The sequence below is a fragment of the Synchiropus splendidus genome, chromosome 19, assembly GCF_027744825.2.
Source record: "Synchiropus splendidus isolate RoL2022-P1 chromosome 19, RoL_Sspl_1.0, whole genome shotgun sequence".
Lineage (NCBI taxonomy): Eukaryota > Metazoa > Chordata > Actinopteri > Syngnathiformes > Callionymidae > Synchiropus > Synchiropus splendidus.
This window is the reverse complement of record NC_071352.1, coordinates 7794476-7822059: the sequence shown is the minus strand read 5'-3', so window position 1 is coordinate 7822059 and position 27584 is coordinate 7794476. Positions and strand designations below refer to the sequence as shown.

General features: G+C 45.5%; 1 protein-coding gene across 3 annotated transcripts; it reads right to left on the bottom strand.

Moving 5' to 3' along the window:
• Positions 1–8: 8 nt before the first annotated feature.
• aatka (apoptosis-associated tyrosine kinase a) lies at positions 9–27050 on the bottom strand. Of its 3 annotated transcripts, XM_053851879.1 has the most exons (15): positions 26861–27050; positions 26640–26748; positions 14035–14168; positions 10422–10563; positions 7590–7669; positions 7194–7312; positions 7038–7125; positions 6841–6974; positions 6440–6524; positions 6239–6360; positions 5403–5552; positions 2313–5301; positions 2093–2255; positions 1801–1989; positions 9–1016 (listed from the first exon to the last, which is right to left on the bottom strand). In XM_053851879.1, the coding sequence occupies exons 2-15, from the start codon at positions 26719–26721 to the stop codon at positions 988–990; spliced, it is 4506 nt and encodes a 1501-aa protein (XP_053707854.1). In that variant the 5' UTR covers positions 26722–26748; positions 26861–27050; the 3' UTR covers positions 9–987. The 3 variants fall into 3 exon arrangements, with proteins under 3 accessions (XP_053707854.1, XP_053707855.1, XP_053707856.1); XM_053851880.1 differs by lacking the exons at positions 10422–10563; positions 14035–14168; positions 26640–26748; positions 26861–27050 and adding an exon at positions 7793–8401; XM_053851881.1 differs by lacking the exons at positions 7038–7125; positions 7194–7312; positions 7590–7669; ... (2 more) ...; positions 26640–26748; positions 26861–27050 and having other exon boundaries at positions 6440–6543; positions 6841–6959.
• Positions 27051–27584: the final 534 nt, after the last annotated feature.

Here is a 27584-nt window from a genome sequence, read left to right as displayed (position 1 = left end):
GAGGCAAAAAATTATCAGGATTTATTTTTTTTCAGACGCAAAAAGTGAACAGCGACCGACGCAAGAACAGCTCTTCTCGTCCTCTCCGGAGATTTCATTTCTCTTTGGCGAATTCGCACTGATGTCATAGTTCAAAAACATTTTTTCAAGGATGAGCGGAGAAGAGGGGGGGGCCGAGCTGTTGATGCCGCGGTACAATTCAAGTCAAGACTACCTGCTACGTGTTGGTTTAACATTCATACAACAGGTGAGGATGTCGGACGACACAACGCAGGATAAATAAAAGGATGAATTTCACATTCAACGGTTCACAGATGCGTGTTTTCTAGCTTGAGAGGGAAACAAATGGAGTGAATCTCTAGATGGCACTGTGGACACAGATGAGGGCAAACACAGGTTCACATATTTCATTCCAGCAGAGGACGGTGTTGAGCAGCTTTCTATATAAATAGAGTCTAAAAGTGCTTCAAAATGAGGGTGTGTCAAACTCAAGGGGCCAAAATGTTCTCTCCATTAAACTGTACTTCAACTTAAGTTCCAGATTAAATGTTGCAAAAAAAAAGTGAAATTTGAACACTGCGTTGGTCACAATGTTGACATGCATGAAGTGATCTAGTTTTTCATGCACTTTAAATTGTCCTGGCCGGATTAAGTGACTTGGCGAGCCGGATTTGGCCCCGAGCCTTGAGTTCGACACTTGTCAGGTGGAATAAAAGACTCAGGTTTGAGTCTGTCTTTTGCTTTACACACTGCATTGATACTTGAACAAATGAAATAATGAAAAAAAAGCTCATAATTTCGCTATACTTCACTCACAGTATCAGCTTCCTTTGAGAGAAATGAAAGTGTGCAAATCATCAATGGAGTGTTGGACTCTAACATGAGGCACTGTCTCATAAAGGGATACCAGGCTCAGGTGCCCAGAACCAACTCGACTAATGCTGCTCGCCTGTGGTGAAGGACTCGTCCTCCTCCAGTGTTGGGCACTTATTCTTTTGGCTCGTCCTCACTGTTTCCTGTTTGACACAATAAGTAAAGTCCCGTCAGCGGGGCCGGAGTGAACGTAGACTGTCAAGCACAAGAACCTGAGAAACATTTATTCATGAACTCGACGGGTTTCTGCGACTAATGCTGCGTCGTCATTTGCATAAGAAGTTGTTGTCTTTAGTCTAATTTGCAGTTGACCTTCAAGTGCATTTTGATTTAGTGAGAAAATATTGCTACATATTGAAAAAAAACAGTTATTTTCAAAAAATGAATATAGCCTAATAAGTATCCCAAAAAGGAAAGATATAATTTAATAAAATTTTAAATAACATTTAAATACAAGAGAAGCATATTGAAAATAATAAATATCAGAATATTATTAAAAAAAAAAAATCTGAAGTCCATATGGTTGATCAGGTGCCAACAATAAACATCACTCAAATATAAGTTTGGCCCAGATTTAAAAAAGTGGTTATGTTGCGTATGTTAAGTGTCACTTTAGTTTAACAGAATCCAAATCTCACAAGTCCAGATGGAAACTGACACCTGTTATCACCTATTAAGTAAATATGTTGGTATTACCCATAATCCTTGGCTCAAGCTCACTATTTTAAGCGTTTTTTAAATGTTTGCCTTTTCGCTGCAGTATCTGCGTTTGCCCGCTAGATGGCCCACTCTAGGCACCTTGGCCATAATGTGGTCTTGTAAAACTACATGCTAATATGCAAATTGAGACACAGCATGAGTGAGACGTGTCAAGTGAAAATCCAAACCATGCAAGAACATTGAAGTCCACATCGATGCCTTACAGACCTGTAGCTTTACCGGTGTCGGCATCGGAGACGTGCGTGATGGAGAATCGTGACACGACAAAACGGTTAAGTGCTACATCGGCAGGTTTGGGAGAGTCGGGTGCAGTAGGGGAGGGAGTAGGTTCGGAGATGGTGTCGGGTGAAGGCGGGCAGGGTTCGACAGAAGGGTCTTCAAACTCACAACCACCACCTGAATGCACACACATACACACAAACAAAGTGGTGTTTATTCATCGGCAGGTCGGAGTCGTCCGACATTTACACCAAGTAGCATATTCCTTTGACAAACTCGCCCGCTTCTGAGTGGTCCAGGACTTTGGAAACCGTGACACAGGACCGGACTTCAAGTTGAGGGACAGGTTGGAGCTGGTGGTTCGACGTGGTTCCCTCTGGAGGCTTGCTCGACTCCCCACAGTTGGAGAAGGTGTAGTCGGCCAACTCGCCCGTTGGACTCTCCTGAAAGTATCAAAGTGTTAAGCTAATGCACAATGATGCTAACAGTGCTGTCCTCACCTGGTCAAAGAGGAACACTGTGACATCATCAAAGAAGGACACAGCTTTCTTCTTGCGCTCCAGCTCATCACAGAAAGACTGGCTGATCACGGAGGGCATCTTCAGGAGGCTGCGCAGGTGGGAGGCGCTGCTGCAGTCGCTCACCACCACCGGCACCGTGCTCAGGTCCTCCTCGCTCTCCTCACTCTCCTCCTCCTGGATGTTGTAGATCCTCAACTCCTCGTCAGACTCGCTGTCGTCCGAGTCGTCTTCATCCTCCGCCTCCTCCAGCGGAGCCCTGACGTTCTCCCCGCACAGCTCCAACAGCGACGACGACGACGAGAGGTCCACGTGGCCGTTGGATTCTTCGCACAAACTGTCTTGTGAGTCACACTCCTCTGCATCGATGTCCTCAAAGTCTTCTCCGTTTATAAGACTCTTCCCTCTGTCTTCCGTCTCTTCCGGAACGTGGTTGAATTCTGGAATCTCCTCCTCTTCTGTGGATCGCTCACCGTTTTCCTCCCTGTAGTCGTCCAGAGTGGAGTCTGAGGAGGAGAAGTGCCCCGCACAGCAGCTGTCCCCCGCCTTGTTCCCATCCTCGCAGTTAGCTGAAGCCTCTTGAACCCCAGACGCCGATTCCGACTCTGCGGAGAGTTCCGTGCACTGCTCCTCTCCCGAGTGTTCCGTCTCCAAGTCCAGATTGTTTTCAGCAGGGGCAGACTCCTTCGTGAGACAGCCGCCCATCTGCGCCGGGAACGGCGCCAGCATGGACAACGCCGGGGCCGAATCTAGACGGTTAGAACTTTGATCACCCTCCCAGAGGTGGCACATTTTCAGCTGTTCGCACTTGACTTCCCTTTGAATGAGTGCGTCATCGCAGCGGTCTGCATGAACGTCACAATCACTGGAGAAGAATCGAGTCCCTTCCTCTCGCGGCGTTTTCTCATTTTCGGATTCAGAGAAATAAGCAGAGTCCCTGTACGGGTTCTTTTCCGTCTGACCCGTCAGCTTCAGCTCGGCAGCTCTTTTGGAAAACCCCTGAGCCAAACGGACATGTTGCAGGGTCCCGCTTTCTTCTTCCAGGGTCTGGCTGCCGTAACTTTCCTGGAAGTCCTCGAACTCTCTGAAGATGAACTCGGGAGAGGCGTTGTTCTCTGTGTCGTAGCCGCTGTCGAGGGATTTCGGTAGGAGTGGGAACGGGTCGGGGCTGAAGGCTTGGTCACTGGGGCTTTCCATAGACAAAGTGAAGGCGTCTGTGGATACGGGGGTACCCCCAAGATTTTTAAGTGGGCTCAGCTCCTCGTCTTCGGCAAAGTCAAGGTTGAAGTCGGCAAATAAGCCAGATGTGATATCAGCGATGTCGTCCTCTTCGTCCTCACTACAGATGCCAAGATCCCCCAGACCGATGCCTCTCGCCCTAAAACTAACGTCTTCCTCTCTTTCTGAGCTGCTTTGATAAGGGAGCTGTTGGTCTCTTAAACCAGAAGAAGCCAGTTCTCCTGCTCTCTCTTTGGGCTCTTTAAATGAAGGAGAGTTCACATGGATTGGCTCAGGTACCATTTTAGGCTCTGAGTGAAGTGTCTCTCTGTCTTTGGGGCACAGGTAAATATACGAGCCTAGTTCTGAGGGGTTTCTATCGGAACCAGACACCGCTCCCTCCGCCTCGACAGACCTAATGTTGTGGAATGTTTTTGTGGTAGCTTTGGTCAATGACCACATAGCTCTGGGGTCGTAGTGAAGGTCCAGATAATTGCAGCCGACTGAGTGTCGGCTGTCGAAGCTCAGGATGTTGTTGTTGGCTGAACGGTTTGAGGTCCAGTGGGTGACCTCATCCAAGAGCTCGTGGTTAGCTTCTTGACTCACCAGTAGGCTGTCGTCCGTCCCTAAGTCGACGCTAACGTGGTTCACAACGGGGAGGGTCTTTTCAAGGGGGTCCACTTTGTTGCGGCAGGTGTCACTGGCTTCGAGGTACGGGTCGCAGAACCCTAAACTCGGGCTGCTAACTGCATGTGATGAAGACAGGTTCTCCGACTGACCTGTAGGACGGCTGGCGTTTGCTGGTGAAGACTCCATTTCCGGCTGACGTGTTCTTGGTTTGGATGAGCACTGGGGTTCACAGTAGTCAGTCTGACGGGAGGATGAGTCATGGGAGTGACTTAGCTTAGTTAGGCTGGTGTTAGATGACCGTCTCAACAGTGGCGCCGTGGTTAGCTGCACGGTCGGGCTCGTGTCAGAGTCATAGGAAGTAGATTGTGTGTTGTTGGCGGTAGACCAGTAGGCAATGGGTTGAGGAGGGGGCGCAGCAGTTCCACTCTCAGAAGATGACCTGCTGTTGCTGGCTTCATGACTTGGGCTGTAGTCCTCGATGTGGTCGTCCATGTTGATGCTGCAGTCGGCAGTTTCTTCGATACGGATGTAGTACTCGCTGCTGACTGAAGGGCTGTGAGCGCTCAGCACTGGGACGACACTGGGGTGTTCAGATTCATAGTAGGACGGGGAAACGCTCGAGCTCAAGCTGCCACCTTTACAACCCTCGGAGGGGCTTCCTTTACTTGAGTAGTAGATGTCCTGGTAGTGTGGGTTCCCCTGGCCCAGAGGCCCGCTTGTAGAGGACGAGCAGTAGGGCTGCTCGGCTCGGGCTTCCTCCCACTTGTACTCAAAGTTGAGGCCATGACTTGTCTCTGTGACAGTCAGCAGGTCATCACCGGTGTCGGACTGGTAGCTGTCTGAGAAGTGATCCAGCAGGGGGAAAGAGGAAGAGGCAGAGGAGGCCCGCTCCCCCGCCGAAGTTTGCCTGGTGCCGTCCGTGGAGGCGGCTGTCGGGGTCAAGATGAGGGACGTGTGCGTGGCGCTGCCGAGCAGATTGGGTTTCAGCGTGTTCCATCGCTGTTCAAAGTCCTCCTCTGCCTCGCTGGAGCCTTTGGCACACAAGTAAGTAACAAGGAGGTGGACTTCCTCACTGCTGGGGCGGAGCTCCGGCTGAAGCCAGCAGAACTGCATGACCTCGTACCTGCGGAGACATCGGAACCCAGACTCACCAACGAACCTCATGGTTTTTTTTTTTGGACCCATATAGCTCTCTGTGTCCGACTCTCTCAGCCTCTCACTCACCATCGCTCCACCAGCGGGAATTGCATCTGGGGTTTGGGGAGTTTGAGCTGCTGTTCCTTCACGGCGTATGTCAGAACCTGTCTGTCTGAGTAGAGTCGGTACGGTTGGTTTCCCAGCTCAAACAGCTCCCAGACTGTCACCCCCAGTGACCTGGAACAAGCCGGAACGACAACAACGGGCTTCAAGAAAGAGTCTCTGTGTGGCGGTTATGTAACTGTCCATGTTACTTCAATGTGAATAGACAACTTCATATGCTGACGTCAGCAGCAATGGAAATGAAATTGCTTGTTTCATGAACAACTGCATCGACAAATGAACAGATCCACAAATGAATTGATTTGAGATGCATTGAAATCTGGATGAAACCTAGTAGTTGATTTATAAATACATTTATTAAGGGTTAACCAACCACCTGAATTAATCTGTGGATATGCACAATAATGTAATAAATAAATATATGTATGTTGAACTACTGGTTGAATAACAAAATAAGCACTTTTTATAAAATTTTATTAATTTCTTTTTGTATTTCTTATAATAAATATCACTCGCTACGTGACAAATAAATATTTATAAAATGTGTAAGTAGTGAAATAGTAGCTTGCAATGAATAATTGTAATTACAGAAAAAAAATACATGAATATATGCTGAATTACAGCTGTCTTTAGAAAGAAAAATATATGAATTAAAAGATGCATGAATGGAAGAAAAGGAGATAACTAAAGAGAAGCGTGTGTAAGTAAGACAGGTAGAAACATAAATATCTTGGTCCTTCACAGAAAACTATATATGTGCACTCTTCAATAAATGAATACTGTATATGCATGTGAGGTACCAGATATTGCTGGATTTAGTTTGGTCCACGAGCAGCAGGTTTCCATGAACCTCATCGATAAGTTCAGGTGCGATCCAGCGCAGGGGCACCCAGATCTGGTCTGGGGTCACATAATAGTCCTCCTGAGGGGGTGCGGCAGAAATGGGGGTCATAATCGTGCGGTCGGGTCTCGTGTCAAGCCTGTAACCATTAGCGTCTGACCTTGTATCGACTGTGTGAGAGTCCGTAGTCTCCGATCTTGACGGTCATCTCTGAGGTCAGCAGGCAGTTTCGCAGCGCCAGGTCGCTGTCAGGAAACAGAGACGCTGTCTCACACACGCACATAAATAAAGTCACGTAAATTTTGTACTGTAAATGGCTAAAATAAGAAAGTGTTTTTTCGGCTGCAATGTAGCCCAAAATCGTTCCGTATCATTTTAGTAGATTGATGTCACAGAAAGAGCTTCTTCTTTGCGATGATTTGTGGTTCGCCCCTGGCAACAAAATCACTGATGCTGGAGTTTCTGACGCACACTCAGGCAGCACCAGGATGTTGTTGCAGAGAGCGACCAGCAGGGGCCGCTCCTCGCCAGGTGGCTCAAGCCAAACTAAAGAGCGCTCACTTGTGTATGAAGTTGTTCTTGTGGAGGTGTAGCAGCCCTGACGCCACGTCGCAGGCCATTCTCTGGAGGACCAGCGGGTCAGGCGTCTCTGAGTCCGTCAACCTGCAGCCGCTCAGATAACTTTTCAAATCGCCCTGACGGAGAGAGTGGAAATGAGCTTGAGGGACGAATGAGCGGGGGCTATGAGGGATCCTTACCAGAGGGCAGAACTCCATGACCAGCAGATAGGGAGTGACCTCTGAGCACTGAGCGAGACACTGCAGGAGCGCCGGGTGCTGCAGCGTCCTGCAAGGGGAAACAGATTCCTCGCTGTAGGGCTTCTTTCAACTGAACATCTCGCGTCTCGATTGTACCGGTACGGCTGGACTTCCTCAAGAAACTGCATCTGTTCCTGGACACTGGCACTGGCTTTCAGCTCCTTCACCACCACCTGGGTGGTGCTGAGGCCCATGTTGACCTCCCCGAGCAGAACCTGCCGCAGACCGGGAAGGAATTTATGTGACAGCGAGAGTGTAAGATGAAGCAATAGAAGGGGCAGCAGGGGCCTTGAAGGTCCTCATGAGGGGCCTAACAATATTTACTTGAAGTACCAGCTCTCTATCGAATTCGTCTGTATCGCTCTATGCAAGTTTTTTTTTTTTTTTTTTCTCGTGGGCCATGTAAAAAACTAGGGTTTGCCCCCGAGCCTTAGGTTTGCACATACTCTTCAGTCTAAATTATACCACAGAGAAGATATGTGTTTTCCTTACCTTCCCAAACCAGCCATGTCCGATGTCCTTCAGGTAGAGAAGACTATGACGCCCAAGGTCTGATGACTTCAGCAGCTGGACTGGAAAGAGACAACACAATGAGTCAGAGAAGTGAGGCATTCAAAAGCTGCAGAATCCTCAAATGCACTTGTTAAAAGTCGTCGCCACCGCAGCCTGAAATAAGCAAACCGCACATCAGATACCTCCTTGGATCCTCATGTTCCAGAAAGAGACGATGGTGCCGACGGAGGAAGACGGAGCGGAGGAGCGGCCAGCCACTCTGAGCACCGTGACAGTGACTGAGTCCCAGTCCCATGTGGAGATGAAGTACTGGTCCGGAGTGTGAGAACGGAGAGCCGACGGCCCCAACCTCGACCCCAGGCGTCTTCCATTCATTGTGTGTTTGTGAGAAAGAACCCACAATCGCCGTTTGTGTGTGTTTGATGGAGAGAGACGGCCTGGAAGGATTTAACCCTCGGAGCCCTCGCGCAGCTGAACAAGCTCGCCCCGTCTCCGCCGCGCTCATCCTCCAACTGGGATGCACACAAACACACATACTGTCCCAGTCCAGCTCTCCAGCTGTCAAGCAAATACCCCCGACACTATACTGAATTGTATAGCCAAGATGGAATTCGGGCCAGCGGTCGTCCGGCTTGACCGTTGGTTGGGCGCTGTTTGACGCACGGATCCGTCTGCGGCTTCAAGACACCCAAGGGTGACATAAGTCCCACGGAGTGACCCCACCCCCTTATCACCGTCACCCTGGACACCAGCATTCTTCCACCAAACTGGACACAAACACCACTCTGTCAATCGCAGAAAAGACCTCTGTCATCCTCCGATCTCTATCTTGAGCCTCTCCCTCCCTACTTTATGGCCCTGGTGCATGCCACCGCCCTCCCCCCGTCTCTCCCCGTCCCACCACAGACTCTTCACTGTCTTCTGGCCATTATGCCAAACCTCTGCTGGTGCTGAAATTTCTGCGCCGCATTATGCTGACCCACTGGCCGGGAAGACTAAATCGCCGCCATTGTCCGCCTCGCCCTCTCACACGCTCACGCCGTGTCTCCTGGTACGCGACGCACCAGCGCGCACTCACGCACAAATAAGCCCCATTCACCACTGGAACGCTGAGCAGAGGTTGTCACGGTGTTAACAATCCAGCGCTTCATCTCCAGAGCCCCCGCCCTCACACCACCCTTCACAAATTAAAAAACGTCCATTATTCCGATTGGGGAATGTGTGAGTGAGCATTCCAGTCCCACTCATGACATTCCCAGTGAGATCGATGGGCACAATTATGCTACACACACGCTTCCATGAATTAAACATCTGCAGTGGGTTTGCGTAACCTGTTGAATAAAATGTTGGCGCTTTTGTTTGTCGCAGGGTTCAGTACGAGTTAATATGGCGTAAGACAGCAGTTGTTTTCCAAAGTTTGGGCAAGTTATGGGGCTTGAAGATGCAGTCTCACTGTGCTTAGTTTGTCTCTTCCAGCCCGTAGCCTTGGTATTGCACTTCCACCTTCTACTGACATGTTAGGTCAGCTTCTCCCCAGGATTGAATGGGGGTCATAAGCCCATAAACCCTATGCTGCTGAAGAAATTGGGGGAACCCTGACTGGCATGATCATTTTTTATTTTTTTTGACACCAGCTGCACCACATATTCTCACCTAAGGCACATAACATATTGACGCCTGGTGCGCCTAATGTTGGCGCCCTTGGCTTTCGATTCACTGATGCTGTCTGCAGTGCTTACCGAACTGCGCAATGCGTGAAAAGAGTTTGGGTACGGTGGAAGCTATGCCGCTCCTTAAGGTGCCACTTCTGTCACTTGGTGTGCCTCATGTGCTCACGAGCTTAACGTCTGGAGCAAAGCTACACCAGCCATTTTTTTTTTTAACGTCCAAAACTACAGCGAGGAACAAACTTTCGAGTGCTACCCCACGTGTTGTCATCCTAACCCCATTCATTCTTTTTGTACTCAAGGAAGTCCACAAGACGATGGGTAAAAATGTGACGCTTTGTGAGGTTTTTCAGGTCTCTGTTTGACTGTAGGTCCCTCTTCCGGACGTTCTACTGTTGTAGAAAGCATCGGTAATTTTGGCGTACACACGGCCATCGGCTATCATCTACATCTTGTCTGATCCACCTGAGATGAACAAGAATCCCGAAAGATTCTCCCCACAATGACCCATCAAGTCCATCAAATATCGCGATACTTGACTATATATCAATATCTAATAAACAGATTTGTGATGCAGCAAACAACGTTGTTTTAAACTAATGATCATACCTGAGATTTTCGCGATATATGGCATCGCTACTCCTGTATCAAGTGGCATCTGGAGGACATGAATGTGGGACCCAACTTGAAATGAAAGTTTAATTGCTGACTGGACAGTTTTCATGTACATCCGCTTGGTCGTTTCTAAAATAGCAAACTAAAACTTCCGCCATCTGCGCACCAAATGTTAAAGCACGCACTCCGGAATAGCTCTTGAGTAGAGGACCATCAAATATTCAACGCTGAAACAAAACTGCTTAAGGTTCTGAAGGGTTTGTTCGGAGTCTTTTCTCGCTAGCAGACGCAGTTTCTCACACAATATGCATCGCGGCACCGCAGTAGGTGGAATTTTAACTCTATTACACAATGGACAGATGTCTGCCCTCATTCCAGGGAGGGAGATATATACGTTTACGCTCACAGAAACAACAGGAACTATTGTGTGTTGGACCAACAATGTGTCTGGTTGAATTATACGCTCAGTCAGCAGTATTTGGAGACACACCGGCTGATTCGGTGCTCTGTATATCTCAGCGGTTCTTACTAGATCTTCCAGGCTGCTTGGAGACGGGCAGGGAGACCTCGGTGAGGGGGAGGATGTAGACCTCCGGGCCGTTCTGGGAGTTTGGCGAGGTCAGAACGGAGAGATCCGCCTGGTACTCCTCTCCCTCCGTGTTGTCCAACTCCTGGTGCACAGACACACACGCTGGGATTAGTCATCAGCTGTCAGTGGGAGACAATGGCGGGACTGTGCCGAAGCACCTACACATGTACTGAGGAGGCTTGTTGTGCAGGTCGGACTGCACTCAACATGAAGACACAACAGAGTCTGTTTTAAAAGTTGTTCAGCTGTAGCTCCAGATGCCCTGTATTTAGAGTTATATGGCTCTGAATTGCTCAGAATGTTTGATGACGTCGACCATTGTCGACAGCCTGTGATCTAACCATGTACAGTATGAGACTTCTGTTTATGATAGTGCTTTTTATTTGACTTGGTGGGTTTTGTTTTGTGTCATTGTTTTTGGTGTTCATTCAGTTCATCTTTCTCACTCTCCGTTTTTTCATCTTCACCTTCTACATTATTTTCTGTGTTATCTTTTTTCTCCCCGTGTTTCTTTCCTTCAACACCGCTCTTCATTCTCTCCTCTCACCCACTTCATCTGAGCCTATCTTCATCTAACTCCTGCTTTTTTCTTCTCCTTCTGATCACTTTCTTTTCCACTATCTTCTCTTTCCCGGTCATCTTCTTTTTTTCATTTTCACCTTCATCTTTTTAAACTATTTCTTTCAATATAATCCTCCTCTTTCTTCTCTTTTTTCTTCTCATTTATCATACTCTGCAACTTCCCTCTCTTCTGCTTCAACCACACACTGTCTTTCTATCTTTCAATTCCCACTCTTTTCTTTTTATAACTTTCTTTTTTCTGTTTTCAACTTCCTCTCTCCTCCCTTATACTTCTTTTCCTTCTTATTTTTTCTTCCTTCTGTCCTCCTTTTCTTGACAAGCTTCTTCCTTTTCTCATCTCAACTTCACTTCTTTTTCTCTCTTTCAGCCTTTTTGTCTTTATTTACCCTATTTTTACCTTTTAAATTATTCTTTGACTATAAAGTGTGTTATTATTAGGTAACTGACATGTAATTAATCCTAACTTATGTTGTAACTTTTGACGACTATTAATAATAATAATAATAATATTACTAGTAATAATAATAATATAATTACACAAAAAACGTGTTTTACTTTTCCAGTAAAGTACTTAGTTACTGCTCATACTCTCTAAAATCACTGACCACACAGACGTGCAACACTGCTATGCTGCCCCCTGCCGTTCTTTTTTTTTTTTTAACTCCAACAATAATTGCTTCCTTAGTTTTAATTTTAGTTAATAAATAAAAGCACAGCATGGATACAACAAAGATATTAATCCACCACCAGGAAGACGAATGAATAGATGGTTATATTATGTATATACAAGTGCTTCACCACCTCAGTGCAGTCACTTGGAATTGGCTGTTGTTACTGTGTTGTTACTGTGTTTCAAGGTCTGAGGACGTGAATGAAACGTCAGCAGGCTTGTAGTTTTGAGCTCACCACCTGACGTGGCTGTGCTCTTGTTACCGAGCACCTCAGAAGAGAGAGCCCCGTCAGCCAATGAGCCGCCGGCAGCGACACGGTGATATGCAGCGCGAGAACATCTCAGTCTATCAGGTGTAAATACATGTGGACAAAGGCCTGTGTGTCGGTGTGTGTCTCACTCACTGTGCCACTCCCCGCACAGCCCAGTGTGAATGGGGAGAACTGGCTGTGAGTCAGCGATGCAGCGCTCTCCAGAGAGCCCTCACTATAGAAGGCACTTAATTCTCCGCCTCACGCTCGCCACGACGCCGGCCGCCTCGTGACGACGGACAATAATGAAGCACTGCTGGAACAGCACTTTGCTCCATGAACGTAGACTTTCACTATCGTTCTGACGTTCAGATTATGTTGCTGACTCGACAAATTTTGGAGCCTGAAAGACCAACTTTTCATTCTGGCAGAGACATTGGTTCTAAATGTGTTCATGAGATATGACAAAATCACCGCCTGGAGATCTGGAATTAAACATGAAAATGTGTCAGCAAGATCCACAAGTTTAAGTCACATCTCACCACAGCTCTGAAAGTGTGAGGAGCTCCTTCATCCATCAGAGATTTGGAGTGGAGCCGCTTCTTCCCCGTGGATTTAAGAGGGAGAAGCATTAGCATCGCGTGCAGACTGACTCGGGAACAACTTGGGACTCCAGAAACACGTGCGTTTCAGTTCAGAAATCACCAGTGGAACGCACCGCTTTGTGCAAAGTCGATCTACGGAAATGGAGCGCCCCCTGCCAGTCCTGCAGAGACTTCACTACAGGCCATTTGTGAGTTAGCATTAGCAGAATGTCAACATGACCTTGGCCGACAAATGTCTTCTGATATCGTCTCATTTGAATTTGCACTCGGCCCCCCGATTCCCTCGACTGTCCGGTGTCAACCGTCGTGCTGGAGCTTTTAGTTTTAAAAACCGACTGGTGCCGCGACTCCCTCGGCACCTGATGTGAATCAGAGATCAGCAGCCACCAGATTAAAACAGAGCCACAACCTCAGTCCTGTTTCGTAGCTCCGACTTTTCCTTCCTGCTTTGTAGCCGCTTCATTTCACTAAAGCGCTTTAGCTCCGACATCTTCATACCTGCATGCTGCCTTCAGAAGCCGAACTAGAACTCAGCCACTTCATCCCGCAGTGCCTCACAGCTCAACCATATCATTATATAGATCTATTTTTCTGGCCAACACAGTACTACTCTTTCTACGAGTGACTTAAAATAACGCTAGTTTATGCGGCAGTTTTGTCGCTGCATATATTTCAGTAAAGCAAAACTGAATATGAAACTGGTATATATATATATATATATATATATATATATATATATATATATATATATATATATAATATATATATTATATATATACCGCTGCCAGTTCAATGACAACATCTGAGCGCATATTTGCTTTTAAATTTTTTTTATTTCAGTGACATATTAATAGATTTTTTTTTTTTTTGTTAAACTCACATCTTTACTTGTTCCACCCTGTCTGCACTCTCCTCTTGACCTGGATCTTGATCTGTTACTTCAGTACATGGACCCCAAACACTCTGTTTTTATTTATTTATATATTTTAAATAAAAATACATGAACTACTATCAGTGATTACACATAAGACCGCTGTAATCTCTGTTTGTTTTATGCAATTTGAAAGTCACACTGCTTGAAAAAGAGGTGTCGATCAAAGTTGTTGACGTCTCTCTATTATATTTTTGTGTCTGTAAAATTGCTTACATTGTCTTATTTGAAATTATGGCCCACATACCATCTTTAAAAGGAAGTGGAATGCATTAGGATGGACATTTGAGAGCTGGCGAAAGGAAAATGTCCCATTTATTGTTTGTATTTATTGCGTAAAATGTCAAAATTCGGAGTGAAATATTGCTAAAAGGCCGGATGTATTTAATATAAATGGCCGATATTCTAAAACATGTCCACTTCAGGAGTCATTTTCTGAAGTTTTTGAAGGTTTTTTTTACTGAAATAATACAGGTAACTGAGTTGGAGCAGCAGGGGGTGGCACTGAGCTCACCTTAAACCCGATGTCCCCCTTCTTGCAGCAGAGGCAGGCCAGCATGAGGAAGACGAAGGTGAAGAGGCCGGAGAAGGAGACGGCCACCACGGCCAGAGACGAAGGCCACGACAGCTCACTCAGCGGAGCTCCATCTGCAACATCAGAGGCCTCGGTCAGAACGTAGCAGGAAATGAATCCCAGATCAAGATGCTGCTGTTTGTTCGTGTCTCAATTCTTTTCTTCTCCTGACTGTGTGGAACGGAGTCCAACCTTGGTTTAATCACTGAAGTGTAACTGACACACACACAATGACACACACACACTCAAGGGTATAATTAAATTCAGCAGCAGCAGCAGCAGCAGCGACGGCGACTTATTCTATTTACATGTAAACAAGTGGGATTAATGCATCACGTCTATAATGGGATTTTCATTTCCCACGTTGTTGAGCACCAACACAAACTGTCTTTAACTGAAGGGTTTTGCAGATCACTGCGCACCAAAGCCGTCTTCCACTTATTAAATCGTGCGAAACGCGATACGCAGCTCGCGCAGCCGCTACATTATGACGGGTGAGGCGAGGGCATGAATCGTGTCAGTGAGCGGGAAGAAACGATTCGCCCACTGGCAAGAAAAGAAGACGTTTTCTGAGGAGTCATTTTATAGTGCGAGGAGTCCGGATGTGTCGATGCGGGGAGAAGCTTCGTAGCTTGTTTATATCTTTTGACTTGCTGTGACTGCGGCGTGTAGCTACCAGACCCTTAAAAAACCCTTTCACCGCCATCCAAGAAAATAACTTCCTGCTGTCAACATGATTCATACACCTGCGCGGTCGAGGCCAAACATCCTCCGAGTCTATCCAACAATCACATTTCAGTTACACGAACCAGCAAAGGAATTTGACCTCAATCATCCGGGGGTTAGTTGAGGGTCTGTGAACCTCCTCACCAGGCAACAACAACAACAGCGGCAGTTACTGAGTGTAATGTAGCGCTGAGCAATCAATTAAACGGCTCCTGGATGACTAATGTACTGTATATTGATTTCCTCACTTATTATTGTCCACTTCATCGCCTAATGAAAGGCCTTTCTTTTGGTGGCAATTGATCCTATGGTCACGTAGCAAAAGGAATGTTAGCGTGGATGCTGTCATGTTTAGAGTTAAAGATCTTTTTAAAGCAGAATTAAGCGTTAATTCTTTATTAATGTTTTATTATATATACAGTGGTACCTCGGTTCTCGACCACAATCCCTTCCAGACGGCCGTTTGAGAAGCCATTTGTTCGACAATGAATGGAAATAGAAATAATGCGTTCCAAGCCTTAAACTAGTCTTTTGTAGGAGTGAATGTAGAGTGTCTGCTGCAGGTGCGCTGTTCCTCTATGTGTGTGGCCGCTGCATGTGGGAGGGGTTGCCGAGTGAGTGAGGTCTCTCCAGAAGTGAAGAGGTGCCCGGTGCGTGTCCAGCTCTGAATGTGCGCTTCTGTGCAGTTTGGCTGTGACAAAGTCATAAACCAAGTAACACTCTGTCCCAGACTCGCCTCATCCCTGTCCCAGCTCCAGCCCACAACAGGACATCAAACCCTGGAGTGTGGAGAGCACCTCCCCTGTGACACTCTACCACGGTCCAGTGCGGAGACAGGAAAGGTTTTACACCTCAATATGAAGAGAAAACAGTCAGTAAATGTAGCAAACGGGACACGTCTGCATACAGAGGCTGCGTTATACACAATAACAAAGCGCGTCATGGGTCAGCTGATCGGTCCACGCACATTATGTTTTTTCCGACTTTTTTCAGGGGCGTTTATTTGATCAAAATCCTAAGCAAAAAAATCTCAAATTTTTTGTTGGAACTCCGATTTGTTCGAAGTCCGGGACGTTCAAAAACCGAGGTACCACTGTATATATATATATATATATATATATATATATATATATAGACACAGTTTTCATTGCACACCAGCGTTTTAGGTGCATGGATTTATCAGGAAGTTGCATCTATCCTGACAAAGCACTTGCGACAATAACAGCTTCTTTTTCAACTTTGTTAAGTGGAGCGTGCTGAACTTAGGCTGTGATATCATTCCCAGCTCTGCTTACTGTTTATACCACATATTACTAAAGTTGACGTACTGTAGTTTATTTTAAGTAATATGGAAACAACAAGCAGGAAATGAAAGAATTACCTGTGGGATTATATGAAAATGCACACAGAAAGCAATAGCTGTAGCTAACAACAAGCTACAAGCTAATAGCTTCCTTCCCGAGCTAACGCTGTGACAGTTGTCGTCACAGTTTTATAACACTCCCAGGTGTTTTTCAATGAGTCTTAAGTCGAATAGCTCTTTAAGAGCAACCGTGTTTGAAGTCACTGTTTATGGCTGTGAGAAGGGAGGCAACCGGAGTCGCGTGAGGCAGCCGCTGCCTCACAAAGTGATGACACTGGCTGAATCCCAGGACACACTGACTCAGGGCAAACGAAGGACACTATCAAGCACACATGTAGTGGCGTTACGTGATATTTAGGTCGGTCGATGATGGAGGTTCCTGTGTGGAGTATCTGTTACCGCGTCTCCTGGAGGATCTATTCAACATCACCCACCGGAGGGCGCTACTTTTTTAACTTCATGGAAATATACAAGGACTGAACTGAGATTGAGCAAACAACTGTTTTGATAAGTCGACAAATCGGTATTTGATGTGTACTGGCTGACAAACATCCATAGTGTTGTAAATATTAAGGAGTGTGTAGTATAGAGAGTAACTGACTGCTGCCGTGTTTACAACTGACTCAGCGGTGGCAGTGATGTCATGAGACATGTCTCAGTCCCACAAACCCCAAGCCAAGAGGGCATTCGCCCCCCCCCAAAAAAAGATTGAAAATGTATCACATATGTATTAAAGTTCTTTTTTATATTCTTTTATATTCTTTTAATATGTTTAAGACCAATTCCATTTGTTTGCGCGGGACAGAGGAAGAGCAGTGAGTCTGGATCCTCTATAAATATTTGAAGCAGCACAGGCCACGGCAAGCTGGGCAAAATGAAAATACGTCTCTTTAGGCCAGTTCTCATGCCAGGGCTATAAAAAAACGCTCTTCTCCAGGGGAGGGAATGTCACCCTGTCACCATGGAGATGTTGCTCTTTAGCATGGTGGAATTATGGGTGACATAACTTCCCCATTTTGTTTCTATAAAAAATGAAATTTGTACAGTAAATAATGCTATTTTTAATACTAAAGGAACAAGGTAAAAGTGATGGGAATGTCTACTCTGCTGCGTGAGGCAGGAACATAAAGCTCCAGTGGAGACGGAGAAGGAATTCTGCGTTCACATGTGGACATGGGGATTTGAAACGTGAGGCACTGAGCCACCCAGCTTTTCCTGATGAGTCATAAATAAAGCATCGCTCAGCGAGGTAGAGCTCGGAGCTGCTGTGCGTCTGCAGCCGAGGAAGCTGCAGACCTGACAGTGACCCGGTTCTCAACATCCGGCCGCCACTTGGGTCCAATTTGACTGACGGAGCGAGCCATGAACGGAGAGCGCTGTATAGCTGCTAAAGTCACATCCTTGGTGGGGTTAAATGGCAGATGTTTCCGTGGTAACAGAGCAGTTCTGACATGATGTGTCCATTAGGGTGCGCTCTAACACACCAAGGAAATTATGGATCACAAGCAGAGCATGATGAAGGCTGTGCTTGGTTTCCTGGGATCATTCTATAAGCATGTTTATGTAGCAATTATGTCCGACACATGCTATATTATGCAGCATGTGTATACAGATGTGTGTGACCTTGTTTTACTTGTGGGGACCAAGGTTAAGCCTCATTTTCAGGAATAAAACTCCGGAATAACAGGGTTATTATGATGGGCTTTAGGTTACAGTAAGAGTCCTGGTTATAGTTAGCCATTTGTTTAGGATGGTTAGGTTTAGGGTGAGTGGCTGGGGAAAGGGTAATGGCAATGAAATGTCCCCAGAAAGATCACGGCGCAAATGTGTGTGTATACAGAACGTGTGTCTGCATCGTCGCATCAGATTCAATGGCAACTAATGGATTAAAAAAACGAAACAATAAATGCTTCTTCTAACTGAAATTGTTAAATATCTTATTTTAAAAACATAAAAAATAATACAATAACATTGCATGAAATTAATTTTAATCGGAATTATTTCACTCAAGGTTCTGTTTAAGTTGAAAAATTCTTACATTTCTAACTTAATTTTAATATTAATATCAATTATATTCATTGATGATATTCCAAGAACTCTCAGAATGCAAGGAATATTTTTAACAAAAAAGTGCTCAATAATAAATAAAAAAAAAACAGCAGCAGTATTTAATAAGCTACCTGTTTCTATGTTTATGCACATTTTTTTAGTTGTTTGACGGATTGAAGCGTTAATATAGTATTATGATAGAAAATATTTTCATTTCTGTAAAATAGTGACTATAAGTTTGTTTTTATACCAGGATCATGCGTCTTTATTTATAATAATAAACCTTTTTTTCTCCAAACAAAGCCTCTCTTAATAAGATTACAGTTCACTTTAGAAATTAAATTTCTTTCTGGGTATTTTTAGGTTCACTTTTAGAATACGTTTCTCAGTAAAGGCTTTTACTGTGTTCCCTCCCGCCTCAATCGCTGCTCTGCTTCAAGCATGAACGTTGGGTTAATTCTCAGATAGTCGCAGGCCTTGTTCCCCGCTCTCATATCTGGATGGCAGAGTTGTGGCGGGGTCAGTTGCTGTGCATGCACAACTGCACACGGTGGGTTTGGGACGAACTGATGACAGTGCTGCAGGGTGGGCTGGGTGCCAAACTACACACCACTGCAATCAATTTGTCTTGAGAAAGGGTGAGGGGGGGACAAAGAGAGGCTAAGCTCCGACTCCTCGTGCTGAGGAAGGGACATAAATATCAAGCCACACAAGTCTTCCCGCTCCCGCGTTTGATGTGACGCCAGGATGAGCATGAGAGGAGCTTTAAGCAGAAGCGTGCAGAAGTGCGCACGGGCAGAAGTATCTCAGAGCGTGCGTTTACATTCAGGACAGTGCTGCAGGGCAGCAAGAGCCGCCATCTGCCCAGCTCCCTGCTTCCCTCGCTTACAAAGTAAATACAGTGCTTCTCCGTTTCGTCCCAGGTGAATGAGAGACGCACTCGACAACATGAGGAAACGCGTTCTATTATTTTCACCCCAGCCACCGAGTGAATTTTCAAATTCAATCTTGGAGATGCTGATGGAAGAGGTGGACGAGAAATCAATCGGCTCCATGAGAGAAATGGATGTCAAAAATGCAGAAAGGAAAAACCACGCAGGTGCTCCTCGCCTTATTCGGCTCGGCCAGCGGGCAGCAGGACGGCTGGTCGCAGATAGATCGGCTCTCACGACGAGGATAAATGCTTTGGCAGGAGCGATCACAGATGGAGGGCCGAGAGAGAGAGAGGTGTCAGTTCAGAGCCGGGAGATAACACCAGGTATCCAAGTGGACGAAAATAATGATCCCTGTTTGTCCAGTTTGGAAACACATACTTTTCCCGCAACGTGAAGTTGGAGCAAAGAGGCCCTCTGTCATATAAACACTCAACGAAATCCTGAACAACCATAACTGTACCGACGGTATGTCGTGGGTTTGACCTGGGGCCTCCTCCTAGTTGACTACAAGTAACATCCGACTTACGACCTGCTCGACTTACTTTCACCAGTACTTATGACCACGGTCAGCAGATGCTTCTTTTTTTATTCAATGTCTGGCACCGCAGCACGTAGCAGCCAGGCATCGCGTACAACAGTTACGGCAGCACAGTATCCCAGCATCTCACTCTCACACAGCCATCTACCACTACAGTAGCACCTATAACCCTCGCGTCGGCTGTTTTGAATGGCATTCGACCTACGTCCAATCTGACTTACGACCGGTTGGTCGGAACCGATCCCGGTCGTAAGTCCGATGTTACTTGTATTTTCTGAATACGAGTGATGGGTAAATGAAGTATCAGTGTCCTAATTTAAGGTGGCGCCCTAGCTTGACAGGGTTCATTAAAATGTTCAAACGCAAACATACCACAGACAGTGCCCTCTGGTGGCCTCTGGAAATCACACACTGCCTCATGAAACCTCATCTCCCCATCGCTACTGAATACCATACTGAGTGACCAGGTGACCATCTGTAGTTTCCTTGATCTGTCAGTCACTAACAAGGAGTGGTATATGGTACCAAAATGGATTCAGGGTCTCATTAATGTTTTTTGCAGAGCGTTGCCTTCAATCTGATCGTCGCATCTGTTGGTGAAGAATCCAAAAATAAGTGAAGAGATCAAATTCACGACTCGCCAAGCCGATAGCACCTCTGAAGGATCTGATAGATGCAGCGACAGGGGCGTCCAAATCTCGACGCTTGATGCCATGTCCATGTTCGAACCCTAACTTAAGACCCGCCCCCAGCAGATGGACCTAATTTTTTTACACGCCACTTGAAAGGGAAGGGGAAGTCGCTTTCTAGGAAGGAAACCAGCAACTCCCCGGCTGTTCGGTCAGAACATATCAGTCAGGAAAGATGATATTGTTCCCTTAGAGGAGGCGCTCTGGAACCCAGTTAGGACTGTCTTTAACAACAAGGTCTCTGAGTCACTCGAGCTGAACCAAAGTGCTGGTCCATCTAAGTTCCTACTGCAACTGGCAACGACGACAGTCCTCTGAGCCACTCTACAAGAGCTTCAAAAACTAGATCCCTTCTAATTCATGTTGACGTACGACCCAGGGAGAGCACAGCGTTCGAGCCTCGCTGTTCGACAGGCTGTTTTCTAGCAAGCAGATCTGGAAACATCCAGAGGCTGGAAAATGTGACACAGATGAGGCAGAACGTGATGAAAACAGGTGTATTCCAGTGCATGAAGGAGAGTATCTCATGTGATGTGTATGGTGCGGATGCAAAATACGCATTTTCTTGGGCCCTTTTTAACCTGTGGCCGCTCATGCTATTGAGTCCAGCTGCAGTCAGTTGAGCAGGTAGTGGTTTTACCAGCAAGCAGCTCGGCTACAGAGTGACCAGCAGGACGAAAGGGGGCCCCATCAGTTTGAAGCCCGACGTGCTCACACACTGCAACATGACATGACGGGCGACAAGAAACAACATCCAGCAGCTACCGTCTCTACATCCTCCCCTTACTCCGCTCTTCACGCCTTCTGTCAATGGCTGCGGGTGTCAGAGCGAAGCGGCGGCCCCGCGGAGAGCCATGATAAGGGCCGTTAATTGGGAGCGGGAGTTCAGGATGACCAGCGTGGATCATCGTTACAGGCTTGTCATGCGGCTGAGCCACACAGTGTGAGAGGAGCCAGACAAAAGATGGCAACGTAGATGATGAATGGCATTTAGTCTGGCTGATGAAACGATAAGCGACGGCAGTGTTTCATGAGCCGCGCGACGCTGTTAAATCTAAAGCAGCACTTGGAGGCTTGTAAACCCAAATTTCCCCTGCCACTTCTTCTTGTCGTTTATAGATACGAAGCTCCCTCTGCAGGGTTCCTGCAATCTGGATGCAATGGCTGGTTTCTGGCGCACATTCTGGACGAAGCGCCCTCAATCTGGACGCATCACGTCACACAGAAAAAGTCTTTCCAGCAGAGAAAGCTGTTCTCCGTTTATTACTGTGGAAAACACAAACGTGAAACATCCTCTTTAGTGGACTGACACAGCCTCTCACACACCTTTCACACAACTCTGTCGAGGTCGGATAAATACTTCTACACAACCTCATAAGTTAAAAGACTCATCTTGATCATACTTTTGCACTTTAGCTAACATTTTTATAGCTATTATACAGTGCAGGATGGTCGACACTTTGGGCGATGCCCACACTACACAGTAAGCTCCCCTCTCAAGTGTCTGCTGGGACGGAGAGGAAATAATGATTTCGGCGTCAACATGGCAGCAGGAGATGCTAAATGGAACTTCAATTTGAGATTTCCTGTTCGTAGCCTGGCGTTCTCACCTACTGGAGAAACCTGGAACTACACAGCCGCAGCTCAAGGGTACTGTTGTCGCAGGAGTGAGCTCTCATATCCCAAAAGTGACTTCAGGCATTCAACTAATCTATTAGACTTTGTAGCTTTTGGGAACTTTCTCTGAGGATCACGGAGTCTGTTTGTAGCATTAGCCACCAAGCTAACCGGTTGACATCAGTTCCAATGAGAGTGTTCTGATGTTGTCATATCTTTTGTTCACTTTGTTGTTAAAGAGTGAACTGTGGTATTTTTCACATTTGTTGAGTCTTGTGTGAGTTGTTCTTACGTTCTTTGTTATTAACTATTTTTTTTATTTAATTAGCTTTGTGGTTTAATGTCAAATTGTACTATATATATATATATATATATATATATATATATATATATATATATATAGATGTATATATAGATGTATATATAGATATATATATAGATATAGATATACATAAAAAAGTGCTATGTTTAGATGAAAGTAAAGTCGAGCTGCTGATACCAACTGAACCCAATTTGGAGGGAAAAACTGACCCAGAGATCATAATCTGTGGCGCCAAGCATAGATGTGGAAGTGTTCGGAACAAGTGGCGCCACGTCCAACTGAATTTTGGATGAAAAGCTCCCTTGCTCAGCTTCAAAAGATTGGTCACCCGAAACTTCAACAAGTGAGAGGCTCAAGCTAGCTATGTTCAGTACGCAACGGCCTGTGGAGGGCGCTGAAGCTTCAATTTCCAAGTGGCAACCAAGATCGTAGAGGGATTTCTGAAGAGAAGAACAGGTATTTAGGTACTGTATTTAACCCTGAGCCAGCAGTAGTTTAGTATTTGCCTGCATTTGACTTCTGGTTGCGAAAATGCAGTGAAAATCCCTCCGATTTTTTCAGTGAAACTGCAGCAGCATTTGCTTTTATTACATATGTAAACATGCGTGTCACCACTTTCCTCTTCCAGAAAGTTGTGTAGACATGTTTCCCCTCCACTGCTTCAGTTGGCTCTGTTATTATTCTCCTTCCCCCTGGAGGCTGGATTACGTAAGTAAAGTGCTCAGTGTTAAACATGGAGAAATAAATTATCAAAGAGTCAGTGGCGGCTGGCTCGTGCCGACCAGTGAGGCAGCGCGCAGCTATCGCAGCCAACATGTTTCCTCCATCTTATCTCTTCCGCCTGGTCGAGGACACGTGTCGGCCGCCGCGTGTGCGCTCGCCAGTACCAAGTGAGTCGCTTGGTTGCGATAGCATCTGTCACATTCACACTTGCAGATGATGCCATTTCCTGACTGCTCACACAAGTCTGCGTCATTTGTTGCGACTTGGAGCTCACTTCATTTTCAGCAAGTACAAATATTATTTAATAGCTAATAAAAAGTGCTGGAAATAAAAACTGTAATGGCAGTGCCACACTTCCTCCTGGATACTTCATCCCTCTGAAGTCCTGAGCTCTCCATGGTGCTGAAACTACTCAGGTATGTGCTGGCTTTGACAGGCAGAAGGTGACTGAAGACGAACTGTGAGAGAAGAGCGACCGATGGTCCCGCTCCAGTCTGTTTCCCCCGATGACGCTTATGTAACATCATGAATGTGGTGAACCAAATGGCCGTGATGTTGTTGTTGTCTCAGGAAAGCTGCTGTGGCTTCATGAAGACACACAGGAGTCTTTTCTCAGCTATGTGAAGGTAAGAAAATAGCTGGGAAAAGTTTGGTCTTTTTAACAAATAAATCAGTTTTGCTTATATAACATTGTCAAATAAGGAAAAATGTATAATCATGAAGTGATAACTTGACTAGTCTGATGATAAAAAACGTAAAAGTGCAATTTGATGTATTTATTATTTCATGACAAGTGTAATAAAATAATACTAAATAATCTATTAAAATCTTATTTTATTAATTATTTATTTATTAGAAATAATGTATGAAACCACAAAGCAAAAACCGCAAAGCATATAATATATGCTTAAAAAATTATTTGAGAAAATACAAATAGGTACAAGCAGATATGTTTTGAAAAAAGAAAAAAAATAAATCCCAAGAAAATGGAACAAATATTACAATAAAGAAAGAATACATATTATTTGAAAAAAAGCTTGTTAAAACATGTTAAATAATAAAAGAAATAAAAACTGTCCACCGTAGTTTCACATATATAAGAAGACATATTACATTATCTTTTATTATGTTACACTGTGTAGTTAATATTATGTTATGATGGAATAATGTGTCATCTTTTTGTCCTGTTTTTAATAAACAAAATACTTTAAATGTGACATAGATACATTAGTGAGGATGAATTACTTTAATAGCACAATAAATTAACTTGTGATATATTGTGCTAGTAAGAGCAATAAATTGTGAACTATAATATTCATTTGAGTTCACAATTCCATATAAAAATGCCATGTTATTTTAACATGAATTGTTGCACCTTAAATTAAACGCCCGAAAAATCATTTTCAATATGCGGTTTTCCCCTCCAAATGTGCATAGTCACTTTAAGGGGCTCTTTTTTTCTCGCACCAGCTGTGATAATGATTGGTTCCTTTCCACACGCCTCCCTCCGTCACCAAGGCAACATTGATCCTCAGTCCAATTACTCGAAAGGAGCAGTGTCGCTGGTGAGCCGCAGCTCTGGTGAGAAACCTATATCATTAGGACCGAGGTGCGGGAGGCGGCTCCGCTCCAAAAATATGTCCTTGAGAGGGGCCACTGATGTGGAACTGGACTTTCAGTCATCGGTGTTGCCAGCCGCCTCACTGTCTAGTGGAGCCACAGTGATGTGGAGGGGTTTCACAGAAAACCAGCAAGAGGATTCATGTGTCTTTGAGGCAATAAACGGCTTCTGTTCAACCGGAATCCAAGGGATGTCAAGATAAATGAGTGATGGCTTAATGTCTGCAACATGTCTGAATGTAGGGTAAAGAAAATGTAAAATAAAAAAAAAAACATATATTCATTTTAATTCCACACAATGTGTGTGAAATGTGTATGTCCTTTCATGTGTCCTTTGATGTGTACAATGGACCCATCCTCTCAATGTTTTGGGCCACAATGGTCCAGCAGCCTCAGCTCTCTGAAGAGAGATCGCTGACATCACAGTTAGTCATCTATTAAATGAATAGTCAATGATAGTCGACTGAAAATGTAACGGCCTTCTTCAAGGCAAGACGCCCTGTCAACGCATGATATTTTCTCCAACGTTTTCCACGCTAACTTTGCTGAATTTAAAAGATTAGCGACTGAAGCTTTCTTCGTGGTGGTGTCACAGATCAGATCTCACCACACGAGTCAATCAATGAGGATGACAATGTTCTTATTATATACAGTGGTACCTCGGTTCTCGACCACAATCCGTTCCAGACGGCCGTTCGAGAAGCGATTAGTTCGAAATCTGATTTGATTTTTCCCATTACAATGAATGGAAAAAGAAATAATGCGTTCCAAGCCTTAAACTAGTCTTTTGTAGGAGTGAATGTAGAGTGTCTGCTGCAGGTGCGCTGTTCCTCTATGTGTGTGGCCGCTGCATGTGGGAGGGGTTGCCGAGTGAGTGAGGTCTCTCCAGAAGTGAAGAGGTGCCCGGTGCGTGTCCAGCTCTGAATGTGCGCTTCTGTGCAGTTTGGCTGTGACAAAGTCATAAACCAAGTCACGCTCTGTCCCAGACTCGCCTCATCCCTGTCCCAGCTCCAGCCCACAACAGAACATCAAACCCTGGAGTGGAGGTGTGGAGAGCGAGCACCTCCCCTGTGACACTCTACCACGGTCCAGTGCGCAGACAGGAAAGGTTTTACACCTCAATATGAAGAGAAAACAGTCAGTAAATGTAGCTAACGGGACACGTCTGCATACAGAGGCTACGTTATACACAATAACAAAGCGCCTCGTGGGTCAGCTGATCGGTCCGCACACGTTATGGTTTTCCGGCTTTTTTCAGGGGCGTTCAAGTTCTGGATTTTCATTCAAAATCTGAAGCAAAAAAATCTCGAAATTTTGGTTTGAACTCTGATTTGTTCAAATTCCGGGACGTTCGAAAACCGAGGTACCACTGTATATATAAAGCCGTGGTTACGTGGGCACTCTGGTTTCCTCCCACAGTCCAATATAGATGCTAACTGTCCGCTAGCGTGAGTGGCTGTCATGTACTGTCCCTCTTGCCCCAAGTAGCTGGGATATACTTTCAGAAAATGAGTGATAGAAAAAAAAATACTCATGTAAAATTTTGCGCTTGAGGGGTGAAAACTTGAGTCCTCCTCACTGTCATTTATATTCACGGCACACTGCAGCCACCATTCAGTCCTGTTTACACTTGTACACACTTATTGATGCAGCGCTGGGCTTCCATCCCTGGCATGCATGAGCACTCCAGCACAGCCATGACCTCCTGCTCAACCAGCCCACAGCACTGCAGCAGCACATCCCTGCACCGCCGCTGCTTTCTGGACACCCAGGGGAAGGTTTATTACTGCATACAAATGGACAGCAATTACTGCACCGGGGGGGGGGCATTAAAGGAGTGTTGAGGCTCACGTTAAAACACACAACTTGAACGGAATCGATAAAAGACGGAGGGGGATAAACACAGCTGATGGCGGTGGTGATGTCACAGCCTCCATCTGACTGACAGAAGAGGGTGTCTTACCTGTGTCGAAGTGGGAGCTGAAGGCAAAACTGGGATTGAAAAAGGCTGAAGACATGACAGTCACATGTAGGACAAAGAGCATCCTCCTTGTTGCCACGCAGAAAACAGCCTAAACACAGAAGAGGTCAGGACCAAAAGCGAGTCACCTCAGGACAGTCGCACCATCCGCCCGGAGCCAGATCACAAAACAGCACGTCCGGACATTGTATGTAGCAGCTCACCTGCCTGCTTGGTTCATCGATTTTAGCTGGAAAACGGCGGAATCTTGCGTGGCCCGAACATGTCACGTATTGCTCCAGTTGGGAAACAAACACGCACCTGCCTCATTTCCCGTAGAAGGTGGAAATCCGGAGCGAATAGTTGGGGTTATCTTAAAAACACGCATCCAGCGGCTGTGCTGAGGGACCGGGCGACACGTTAATCAATCCGATACTAAAAGCCGCAACCATATTGTGGTGAATGTGTTCCAAAATAAATCGAGACTCACAGCCGAAGCCGCTGTGTGTTTTATTTTGAAAGCAATATGTATCCGTTTCCGGTAAATGGCACGCCAACTGTGGCTGACTTAACGAAGGCGTAACTGGAGGAATGTCTCCATTAAATAATAGCATTTAGGCGTCACGTAGAATGATCGAAATGGGGAACAGCTATAGATGCTTTCGTGGTGTTTATTCACCGAAACAGAGGCAAATCTTGCCGAGCGGAGGCAAGTAGCATCTGCGTAATGTATGTTTTTGACGTCAGAAACAGGGTGTCACAACATATTGCATTTTTACAAAGGATAACTACAATATATATATATATATATATATATATATATATATATATATATATATATATGTATGTATGTATATATATCGTGGGGTTTTTGTTATATGAAATTGTATTTTCAATATGATTTTCAGTGCAGAGTGTTATTACATTGTATTACTCTTTTATTTCCCC

Bases quoted from the DNA above. Each gene is read 5' to 3' on its own strand.
- aatka (XM_053851879.1), bottom strand. From the start codon at position 26,721: ATGCTCTTTGTCCTACATGTGACTGTCATGTCTTCAGCCTTTTTCAAT. The intron at 14,169-26,639 runs GTAAGACACCCT...CTGATGTTGCAG, and splicing joins CAGCTCCCACTTCGACACAG to ATGGAGCTCCGCTGAGTGAG. The intron at 6,975-7,037 runs GTAAGGATCCCT...TCTCTCCGTCAG, and splicing joins TCATGGAGTTCTGCCCTCTG to GGCGATTTGAAAAGTTATCT.